Source organism: Pocillopora damicornis, chromosome 2, assembly GCF_964200805.1.
Source record: "Pocillopora damicornis chromosome 2, jaPocDami1.2, whole genome shotgun sequence".
Classification (NCBI taxonomy): domain Eukaryota; kingdom Metazoa; phylum Cnidaria; class Anthozoa; order Scleractinia; family Pocilloporidae; genus Pocillopora; species Pocillopora damicornis.
Window position 1 is genome coordinate 34,101,794 of NC_142671.1, and position 12,391 is coordinate 34,114,184.

The window sequence follows — 12,391 nt, forward strand, 5'->3', positions numbered from 1 at the left end:
GACTAAAAACTGGTAACAAGCTCCTGTTCATTAATAATTGAGTAATTCCCTTTTTTGTGAGGGAAATTCAATTGTGGTGGAGTTGAAAGACACACGACTTTTTAAGTGGAATTTTAGAAGCACCGATTTGCAGAAAACTGAGTCAGTTTTGGTGGTTGCGGCTGGTTTTCCTCCTCCACAAAGAATCGTACAAGGCAAAAAATGAAGAAACTCGTGGAACTTAGAGATTACCAAAGTGCAAGTGCAGGGGAAAATGTTCGACATTTCAGAACAGAAAATTGCCCAACTTGTGTCAGGTTGCGGTTGATTGTCGTTTTTCAATATTTATCATCTTTTTCTACAGGTAAATGGTGGAATAATTTTGAAACTAAAAGTGCTTGTCCCTGTTAATTTCCTATGACACCATGGATCGCGTGGAAGACTGGGATGAGAAATTGGAGGTCCGCGTGACACTTGACAATGAAGAGCCAGAGCTCTACTTCTCCTAATATGGCAATCTCGTGAGTTGTCCTACGCATGCGCGCCACTTACGCAAGAAAAGTCTTTTGCACCTTACGACTTGCATCAGCTACCAAAGGCCTGTACTTCGAACGCCTTTTCTCAAAATCACTAGAAATTGAAAATGTGGTCTACTTTAAACACTTCTCGAAGATCTCTTAAGCATCTTGCCAGGGTTGCCCGTCATGTGGCTTCGCTGAGATCGTTTGGGTCTGTCAGCAATCAGGTACGACTCGATCTCTATAAGTGCCGGTTATTTGACATATATGTACCACTTCTAGATTTCCTAATTATCGGTCTCGTTTTCGCCACCAACAGAGAATTATTACCGAAGATATCCTGTCAAAAAATGGATTCTGTAAAAGTCGACCTTACAGGTAAGATTACGGTAGTTTGTTGGGTAGCTAAGATATTTTAAAGGTAATCCAGTTTTCCACGTGGTCTCCATCAGGGCCAATAATCGCTCCAGTTCTTATATGTGGCTAATAGAGATGGAAAAAAATTTTTCATACCAAATTCTCTTGATTTGTTACTTTCCAACTTGAGAAAAAATTGGAGGAGAATATCTTTCAGTAAACGAGTTCAACTTCAAGTTTGATTGATCTACTGTAAGTACACGTACATATCTTATGTAATCGACCATTAGGAAACTTCATACAGTTTAGAGACTGTTTCTGGGTTTTTACTGTTCCCGTGTTGTTCACGATCTCATTCACGTAGTCTACGTAAGCTTAATTCTTTGAGGTCTTTTATTTACGTCGTATGTCCCCAAGAAATACTATGAAAAACCTTTTGTAGGGTTTCATGCAAGACTTCTACCAAATTGCATAAATTCTAAGTTCTGGCGATTCAGTGGGAATGTTTACGTGTCTTCTAGCTGATCATCTGAATTCAGATAATACTTGTGCGCAGATACACTTGTCAAAACATGATCCAACATTTTTGTTGGGAATTGTATAATTTTACATGAACCTTTGAGAAGAAGGTACAATCAGGTGATACAATATCCTTCATATAAGCTACCTTTCGTTTTCCTCGGAGCCTTTCTTCTTGACGATGTACCCGCACTGATATTGTAAGGAGTAGCATGCATCTACATTTGTTGTTCATGAAGTAAATAATAAATTGCACATATTATACTTAAACTTTGGAGACATCATACCCACTGACAAATACACTTACCACTCACTCACGGTAGCAAAAGAGGCCGTAATATGTAATTTCTTCATATAATATCCATGAATTATCTAGCAAACAGGTAATTAGAATACTCAAACCTATCAGGTAGAAATTTTATATTGATCCAACACTAAATTCCCATAACTGATTTACAGGGAAGGGTTTTGCAGCTAGAAGGGAGAATTATCAATCAAAACTCAATCTAATCTCCTACAATTGTTTTTTTAGTCAAATTCATTGTAAGAAGAACTGTTTGCATATGTGCTATGGTTGTAAATTTATATTGGAAGTCATACAAAATAAGTTTGAATTTATGTCATAGCTCTGAAGCTGTGCGAGGTGCAGTTTGTGGTATTGATCTTGGAACAACAAACTCCTGTGTGGCTGTGATGGAAGGAAAGACACCCAAAGTGCTTGAAAATGCGGAGGGATCCCGAACCACACCCTCAGTTGTAGCCTTTACCAAGGAAGGAGAGAGACTTGTTGGTACCCCTGCTAAGAGACAGGTAAACTATTGTACAATTATTTTGAAAATTTATCCATTTTAAATATGCACACTTGCATCTAGTGTATTTGCCAGTAGCTTCTAAGACTTGCACTGGTCCAAAGGATAATGCACACAGAAGTTTCCAAAGTAACTTATCATCTAAAGATCAACTTTACAGGACAGACTTTTTAAGCATCAAGCTTTTCTATTTACTCAACAACCATGGTATGTGCTGTGTTACTAATTAAAGCTTCATCATATATGAAACTTTTTACTCAGGCGGTTACAAACCCAGAAAATACATTATATGCCACCAAAAGGTACATTGGTCGCAGATATGATGATCCTGAGATCAAGAAAGATGCGTAAGTATTTGGATTAATTTTATGTCATGAATGCATTTTTATGTAAAGTGCTTTTAGAGAGCATTCATCTTAGAACTCTGGTCAATGAAACAACAGCTAATTAATTTTTTCCTATTTTAGACAAAGTGTGTCATTCAAAATAGTCAAAGCCTCAAATGGGGATGCATGGTTTGAAGCCAATGGCCAGATATATTCACCAAGTCAGGTTGGAGCTTTTGTACTCATGAAAATGAAAGAGACAGCTGACAGTTACTTAGGTACAACAGTCAAGAATGCTGTGGTCACTGTGCCTGCCTACTTCAATGACTCTCAAAGACAGGTTTGTATCGCATTATGTGTAATAAAATGATAGCTCTACATGATACACTTACAGTGTAAATTTGTCAATGTTGCTTTACAATTGAATCAACTTTATTTAGAACCACTATCATGACCAGCTCCCAGTTGGCTTGTTAGCTCAGTTGGTAGAGCGCTGCACCGGTATCGCAGAGGTCATGGGTTCAAATCCCGTACAGGCCTGAAATTTTTTTCAAGCCTTATTTTCACTACTGCCTAAGTAGTGCACATCACTGCGAGGATCACTTTCATTCATGTCTTTATCCGCAGTTCAAATATATGACTTTCATATATTGTTAACCGTATATTCATCACTTCACGGGTTTATTTAGAACCACTATCATGACCAGCTCCCAGTTGACTTGTTAGCTCAGTTGGTAGAGCGCTGCACCGGTATCGCAGAGGTCATGGGTTCAAATTCCGTACAGGCCTGACATTTTTTTTTCAAGCCTTATTTTCACTACTGCCTAAGTAGTGCACATCACTGCGAGGATCACTTTCATTCATGAATCAACTTTATTTAACAAGAGTTAACATTAAACAGTTATTCAACTAAGTAACTTGTAGCCCTCAATCCTCAGAACAGCCATATGGGTAATGATAAATACTTGTATGCACAGAAACACTACATACACTGTATATATACAAGTCTGATATAAAAAGGAATGGCAAGATAGATTGGACAGCTAAATAAGATTTATGAAGCATTTTGATTGCGAGTACTACACAGTAGAAAAATCAGTATAGCAGTTGCAGCATTGCAATCAAGACAAGGTAATAGCCTGATCATGATTAATCTTCATTTAGTTAAAGTAATCCACTTTGCGGTACCTACAGTTGGTAAAAAATAAACATAGGCTGCCTCTCTGAAGGTGGTTTTAGAAATCCTGACTTTCCTCAAAGTATTTGGCAGGGAATTCCAGAATCCAGTAACAGAGATATCAAAAGTTCCTCCTTCCTCAGACTTGTAATTAAAGGGAGCACAGACAAGATTTAGGTTTCTGTGGCAACCAGCTCCTTTAAATCTGTACAACATCTTACCGTAATTTCCGGTCGATTACCCGCACGGCCGATTACCCGCACCGGCCGATTATTGCATACGGCGAAAAAAAAAGTCAACGGATTACCCGCACCGGTGGATAACCCGCACGTTGTTATTCAACTTTTTCGGTGGCGAAAACGTGACATTAAGGCGATACATTTCAGTCTTTCGATTCAGACATGTGCACAATTCTGTGTCAATATTAGCTTATACTTTATTGATTGATTATTGCTGCTGCTCTATTACCGATTTCATCGGCAAGAGTTATTACTCTAAGCTTATAATCAAACGTAAAACTGTGACGTGGGCGTTTCACAGCAGGCATTTTAACTTAATTGGTGACTCGTGGATACACTTATCGCGAATGATCGAGGTTTATAATTCTTATTCAGTCAGTTACCTTTTTATAGCATGTAGGAGCGTAATGAGCAATATCCATTGTTCATTTGTCGTTAAAATACTTTTTCAGCGCGAAATTAGTTAAGTTTCGCACCTATTATTTTCAACATTCTGGTGATGCATTTGGGATTTAAAATTACTGTCGGCAATTTCTCAAAAAAATCGATATCTCCAGTTCTACTGGGCCTAACAAGTCCCTTAAAACGGGAAAATTCTCTTTAGCTCAAGCTAGTGAAAACTGGAAATTTGTTACTGATGCGCCGGATATCCTTGGATTATTTTTGTCACCATCAAGGTTTTGTTTTCACGCGTGCCGATAAAAATTTGTTTGTCACGCAACTAATTATGCGTGAAATAAACTCGAGTTGGCATCATGTTTTCGTGCCGCTTTGTGGCACTTTTGATACAATAAAATTCATTTGAGAGGTGGAAACGCAGGTAGGTGAGAAATTTTTTCAATTCAACTTCCAGAAGAATTTAAAATTGTCACATAACCCGCACCTCCCTATTACCCGCAGTGGCGCGGATTTAATGCAAAATCAACAGATTACCCGCGGGTAATCGACCGGAAATTACGGTAATAGATCTCGCATAAATACAGGGAAGCTTCCTTGTAAATTCAAGTCCTCAAGAAATAATTTACATGTGTTGACCTCAACTCTGTCAGAAAATGGGAGCCGTGCCAATGATGCACATATTAATTTCAGTTATTGAATGTGAAAATTCTTCCTGTGTAGGCCACAAAAGATGCTGGCCAGATAGCTGGATTGAATGTTCTGAGGGTGATTAATGAACCCACCGCAGCTGCATTGGCTTATGGCATGGACAAATCTGAAGACAAAATGTAAGTTGTTGCTACCCTTCTGATCAGCTTGCTACTGTTGCCTGTTGTATTTCTGGTATTATTGTTGTTGGGAACAGTGCAGGGTTTTGCTAAGAACTTAGCCTGCCAGATGAAATTTCAAGTGAGGCAGCTTAAAAAAGGTATTTTGGGTGCAACTAGATTCCTGACTCAGTAACAACATTTTGTTCCCAGTTCTTTACTACACTTTGAAAAATTGAAGTGCTCAAAAGAATGTTTTGAATTATTTTACTTGTGATGTTACTAATACTTAGATTAATCAGACATATACATTTATCTACCGGTAAGTCCCCTCAGTAAGATGATATTGGGTTTGATATTGAACAATTATAAGGTTATAACAACAGAGGTGTTGTTGTGCTTTACTAAGGGATCTCCAGCTAAATATGCAGCCTGCAATACCTGCTTTCTCATCTGAAAAAATTTGCCAGCAGCTGGTACTTATCAACAACCCTGACCATGTACAGCGAGATTAATCAATCCCATGTACTTTTGAATATGCATTGAAGGAAGAAATGACATTGGAGGAAGCAAATGGATTGAAGGAAGTTTAAAGTAGAATTTTGAATTTTTTGTTTCAACCTATAGAATTGCAGTGTATGACCTTGGTGGTGGCACCTTTGATATCTCCATCTTAGAAATACAGAAAGGAGTTTTTGAGGTGAGAATCAGCATCAACGACATGTAATTGTACAATCCAAGTGTAGCTCAATGATAAGGGAACCAAAATATGCATGTTAAAAACGTGCATTGTACACATGTGCAGGAAGACCAAATGCATACTAGTCCTGATAATTACATGTGGTATGAACAAGCCAGCCAATTGTTTTCTTCTTTGTGGAATAGTCATTCTTAATCTCAATGAGATTATTATTTTACAGTTAACACTTGTACTTAAGCTTCAGCAAATGTACATCGATCTCTTTTAGTTTCATTAGGCTTTGTTTATTTTTTCACCACTGTGATTCTGATAACTTAACACAGGTTTCACTTGCTGGCAAATTTGCATTAACCCTCAACACCCTGAGAGTGATAAGCATTTACTTTCTCCATCCTGTATCACCACTGAATCACACATTTAGGTCACAGGAATAAAGAAAATGGTCACCAGCTAAAGAAGCTCTTGATTGTTAAACAAATTCTCCTTGTCAGCACCTTAGGAAATGTATAGAGAACAGTATGGAGAATATGCATACTGATGTTAGGGTACAAAGGGTCAAGGTTTACCGACCAAAAAACACTGTACAGTGTACATACACCCGTACACCCTGTAATTACACTTGCACTTAACTAATTTCCTTGATCCACAGGTTAAAGCCACAAATGGTGACACATATCTTGGTGGAGAAGACTTTGACAACAAACTGCTTCAGCATTTCATTACAGAATTCAAAAGAGAGGTTAATTCTACTTGCAAAATTTTATCAGCACGGTCTTTCTATTTTTACATCAATGTTGAGCAATTGTAAACTCACTTTTTTCTGAGATATCATCAAACCTAAAACTCATAGAGTTTGAATTTAAATTTCAGAGTGGAGTTGACTTGTCCAAGGATAACATGGCTTTACAGAGACTAAGAGAAGCAGCAGAGAAAGCTAAAATTGAACTGTCATCATCAGTCCAAGTATGTACTTTTACAGTGAATAACGCATCAATGTAGTTCACAAAAAGAGTTACAGCATATTTAGACCAACTTTTTTTTACTGTAAAGGAATAGCTGGGAAAGTTTCTACAGAAACTGTGGTGCTGCATGCTAGGGGGTATTACAATATACTGTAATTTGGTTTTATTAACTGAGTTTTTACTCCAAACTGGCTACTGTAAGAAGTTTCCAGATCTGATTTTTAGAGCACAACTGCTTTATCACCCTCAAAAACTCTGGAGTGGCCAATGAATGAGTTATCAGTTATTGGATCCTTGCATTTGCACAAAGATTTCTGGGATTACCACAGGGAAAACATTGCAAGTTGCCTGAAGAAAATTGATGGCAAGAAGTTGTTTCAACTTCCAAAAAAATTGATTTTGAAGGGAGATGAATGCTTTTTCATGGCAGTTTTATCATAAATGGACGAAAGTGATGTTGCTATAAGAGAGTTTTACAGGAATTTCCATGTATTAACTGTTCATAAGTTTTTATTTTCTGCTAAGATAGAATTTGTTCTTTGAAAATTATTTTGTATATCTTCAGTTATTTATCTTGTTTTCTCAATTTTTTACAGACAGACATTAACTTACCTTACATCACAGTGGATTCTAGTGGACCTAAACACTTAGCTATGAAGTTGACACGTGCAAAGTTTGAGTCTCTTGTCAGTGACCTGATCCAGAGGACTGTGGAACCCTGCAAGAAATGCCTGAAAGATGCTGATATTAGTAAAAGTGACATTGGTGACATTTTGTTGGTTGGTGGAATGACAAGAATGCCCAAGGTACTGTTATTTTGCTTGGCTCAAAGAAATTTCACTGGCATTGTGTTTGTATGAACCTGGACTACATTTAGTAATAATTATAATACTGTGGCAGAATACAGATTATTTCCATCCCAGCTGTGTTGTGTACCACAACTTTAGACCAACAAACTCCAGCTCTTACTTGGTGTAGAAGACACAGTGTACATCACACTATTGTTTTCATTGTTTCTTATTTCTGGTAGTGGTGAAATTCTATTGTGATGTATACTGTGTCTTCTACACTAGGTAAGAGCCCAAACTCCTACATCAGCCCCTCTTCCCCCCCCCCCCCCCAAAAAAAAGAAAAGAATAAATCTTGTTTCAGCTTATGCTAGCTAGCTAATTTCTCACTCAGCACAGCAATTTGTTCAAAATATTGTATGAAGTCAAGCAGAAATTAGCACTCGCAGCAGCAAGCAATGAAGATAAATTAAGTTTTGTTGATGTGTTTTGTTACCAGGTTCAATCTACTGTTCAAGAGATTTTTGGTCGCCCCCCTAGCAAAGCTGTAAATCCAGATGAAGCTGTAGCTGTAGGTGCAGCCATCCAAGGAGGTGTGTTGTCTGGTGATGTAAAGGATGTGCTCTTGTTAGATGTGACACCACTGTCATTGGGAATTGAAACTCTTGGTGGAGTCTTCACGAAGCTGATACCCAGAAATACAACAATTCCAACAAAGAAAGGTCAGGTAAGCAACTGAAAGAAAATATCTGCTCTCTGGGGCTTCATGCATTTTATATGCAAGTAATATCATCAATGTTTGACTTGGTTTCATTTTTTGATATATATTTTTTTTAGATTTATCAGAGTAAGATTAAACATAAGTCTTACTTGGTTGAGTTGATTTCCATACCATTATAATTGGAAATATAAGGAAGGATTCATAATAATTATTTTCTGTGGTCAGTGACCTAATGAGTGTGTATGTTCAATGATGTAACTTTTTTCAAGACTCCACTTTTAACTTCTTTCAATTTCATTTCAAAATCTCTTTTTCCAAAATTTCACTTGCCAAGGTGCACTCGAGGTGCAGCTTACATTGTATCTGCGAGTGAGCTTATACACCAGTTTTTGCGGTGTTCTAATTTGTGTTGTATTCATTTTAAATATAAAAATATGGGTAAAATGAAAAGACATTCTTATATAAATACAGTGTATCTAACTGGTTTGGTGACTTTTAATAATCAAGAAAACTTGGGAATACACAGTAAAAGCAATGTGCTTGTACATGTACATGTACATGAAAGACTTTCTTGGTGCAAATTTACTTAACTGTACAGTTTTGTTATGGTTTGTTTTCAGGTGTTTTCCACAGCAGCTGATGGCCAAACTCAGGTGGAAATCAAAGTACACCAAGGAGAGCGTGAAATGGCTGCTGATAATAAGCTACTGGGGCAGTTCCAACTGGTAAGGGGGCAAGACTTGACAACCATCTCATGGAACACTGTTGTTGGCCCTTGGCCAAAATACTATGATTTTAAAAATTAACCACCAATTTAGGATGTAATGATAGGAAAGACATGATGGCACAATGATGTGTAATGACATAGTGGTTAAACTTAAGTGATACACAAGTAGATCAATTATTCTGGCCCTCTGCATGCCAATTTCCTGCACAAAATTTCAAAACAACTGCTGTCACGTAAAATAAGTGAAAGAAATGTGAAACATCCATAGATAGAAAATGTTTTCAAGGGACAGGAACCATGACAAGCTTCTCTAAGGTATCTCTGTCTTTTGTTATACTTATAGTTTGGACAATTGCAACCATAACTTCTGTTGTGATTTTTTTCATGGAATATAGGTTGGAATTCCTCCTGCCCCTCGTGGTGTACCACAGGTGGAAGTGACTTTTGACATTGATGCCAATGGTATTGTGAATGTATCTGCCAGAGACAAAGGAACAGGCAGAGAACAACAAAGTAAGTCACTGCTTTGTCACATTTTGAATTTACAGTTACATGTAGAATACATTTAGTTTTAGTGAGTGTAGTATGGTGATGTTAGAAGGTTGTTCCTCGGTCTCTTGTACTGATGGAAAGGCTTCCTGTTTGCAGTTGTCATCCAGTCATCTGGAGGACTGAGCAAAGATGAAATTGAAAACATGGTGAGAGAGGCAGAGAAACATGCTGATGCTGACAGACAAAGGAAGGTAAGTGGAGTGAAGATACATGTAAATATACAGTACATATGTACAAGTTATGGGGAGAATATATGGTCATTATTTTTTCCAGGAAGGGGAAGCGGTGGGAATTTGGACTTTGGTTGTGTCACAAAGGAATTTTGACTGATCTCTCCATAAGGCTTTGTAGTATTCTAATGACATAATGACCTCCCTCACTGACTTCCTTTCTCTCTCTCCCCCCCCCCCCCCCATGAACTTTGTCAGTGACGACTGAGCCCCCTCTCCCCTCTGCTCTCCTTGAAAATCAAGTGATTCCCCAAAATCCTCCATCAACCTCTGCCTCCACCCACCCCCCACCCCCCCCCCCCCCGCACAGGGGATAAATAAAGAATGATCGATGGTTAAGGGCAAAGGTTTTTGCACTAAAAACAGGTACATTATGCAAGATCTTTCATTTTCAAAGATTTTTGTTAATTTAGTGTACATGTACATGTTAATTGGAGACTTGTCTTTTTATTTTCCTCAGGATCTAACAGAGGCAGTGAACCAGGCTGAAGGAATCATCCATGATACAGAAACGAAAATGGAAGAATTCAAAGATCAGCTGCCAAGTGATGAGGTAAAATTGGCTTCACAGTGAAGTCTGTGTCTGCCTTGAAGAGCAATTTTCAATTGAGTGTTGAAAGTAATCCAAGATTGGATTGGGTTTACTTTACTTTACTCTGTCATTGGTCCAGAAACCTCTACTACTCTCTCAACCAATCAAATGCAATCGGTGGAAGAGACCAGGGTTGGGTCACTTGCCGTTTTTTAGGGAGGAATCTCTACCCTTTCCCTCCCAGCGGTGACCCAAGAGGAGTTTCTTGTTAAGATTTATTCTATTTTCCCATTAGAAAGAAATTGTCAAGCAGATGAAATTGGTCGATTTAACACCGAATTTTTAAGGGTCAAAATAATTGGATTAATTTCAGCAGTACTTTTGAATCCTAGATAATGGGCCACAAGCCTGAATGTCTTTTCGCTTTTTTTTTTTTTTTTTTTTTATATAACAGACTGATAAGCTGAAAGAAGAGATAAACAAAGTGCGTGAGGTGCTGGCGAGAAAAGACAGTGAAACAGCCGAGTCCATTCGACAAGCCTACAGTGAATTGCAACAGAAGTCACTCAAACTGTTTGAAATGGCATACAAAAAGGTACAGTTGTGATTTTATCGATGAGGTGAAAAAAGAAGTTTAAGGAGAAAGTACCGGGCGAAACTTTACGTCCCAATGTATTAGAGCTGATTTCGACTCTGAAATGGGGAGCAGGAGATGATGTTTAGCAACAGCAACTAATTACCAGAAAAAAAGATGCTCTAGCACGATGCTCTTGCCCATTTTACTGAATTCCCACAGGCTCAAATCCGCTCTTGGGAAATGTGAATTTGCGCGCAGCTTTTATCCAGTTATAATAGACAACGAGGGTCGTATATTTTGATTTTCCTTTGTGTCGTCTTGTATATTTTCTTTTTGCTCATGAACTCACGCCACGCCCTTCCCAGTCAATCATCTTTCTCGTGTGTTTGTTGTAGATGGCCTCCGAGAGGGAAGGTGGAGCCTCGTCTTCAGGTAGCGAACAAACCGCAGGCACTGGTGAAGAGGAGGAGAAGAAGAAAGAAGAAAACTAAATTATTCGAATTAGTTCAATCCACGATCTCTGCCTTCCAAGAATTGCTACTAAAACATAATTGATAATCCCATTGGATTCTTGAGTGGCTAGAGATCATGGGCCACTTGAAATATGACATCATACCAAGAAGGGACTTGTTTCAAGCGAAGATTTTGTGTCAGGAATATTGATAAAATGATGACATTTGGCGATCATCTTGCTTTTAATACATTTGCGTGTTCATTTAAAAAAATGGGGTGTTGTGGCAATGTTGCGCATTGTATTCACACGCACTCTGCTTAGTAGATGGCGAAGTTACTGAACGTAAGAGTACCAGGTTTTGTACGTAAGTGTTTGTTGCATTCATTCAGTGAATCAGTTATAATTTGTAAGAGTCAAGAAAGGGTGATTTAAGATCATCTTCTCTTGTCAGAACTTAAATGCTGTATTGTTGTGTTGGTGTTCATGTACCTAAGAGAAGACCTTCTCTTAGACAACTGGTGCGATGGAAAACTGGAAGTTCCCCCTGTAAAGTTCCACTCGCACGGATCTCGCGCGGACCAAAAAGTGTCACGCAGGCCGATGAATAGCGTGAAAGCTAAACGCACGCAAGCGAATCTCGATTCTTCGAGGGGCTCCTGCAAGAATGCGCGTCAATTAATTCGAGCATATTCCATCCCATTGTACTTTGCCGGTTTGTTTTGCATCTCTCCTAAAAGCCGATATCAAGGGGCATTTATTGTTCATAGCTCCTCTGCTTTTGTTAAAAATGGTGTGCAAAGAGATAGAAAGCCATTATCATATCACGCTCGGTGAATAAAGAAATACTTGAATTAACGCGAAGATGTTTTTCACTTCATTTATGGCGCTAGTTCTTCTGTGTCTGAAAGGTAGCTTGATATTTTTTTTTGCGTTAGGTACTTGCCCCGCTGTTATTGTATCAGAAGATACTTCGTGATGTTTTTTCAAGTAGTGCACGTCCTTTTTTTGTTGTTGTTTTT

General features: G+C 38.3%; 1 protein-coding gene across 1 annotated transcript; it reads left to right on the forward strand.

Moving 5' to 3' along the window:
* The first annotated feature begins 56 nt into the window (after positions 1 to 56).
* Positions 57 to 12,233, forward strand: LOC113670029 (stress-70 protein, mitochondrial). Its single transcript, XM_089196195.1, has 17 exons — positions 57 to 724; positions 817 to 875; positions 2,000 to 2,183; positions 2,444 to 2,529; positions 2,650 to 2,848; positions 5,044 to 5,150; positions 5,757 to 5,829; positions 6,479 to 6,568; positions 6,700 to 6,792; positions 7,388 to 7,597; positions 8,079 to 8,306; positions 8,921 to 9,025; positions 9,423 to 9,540; positions 9,676 to 9,770; positions 10,270 to 10,362; positions 10,796 to 10,936; positions 11,314 to 12,233. The coding sequence occupies exons 1-17, from the start codon at positions 623 to 625 to the stop codon at positions 11,407 to 11,409; spliced, it is 2,079 nt and encodes a 692-aa protein (XP_089052321.1). The 5' UTR covers positions 57 to 622; the 3' UTR covers positions 11,410 to 12,233.
* The last annotated feature ends 158 nt before the right edge of the window (positions 12,234 to 12,391 follow it).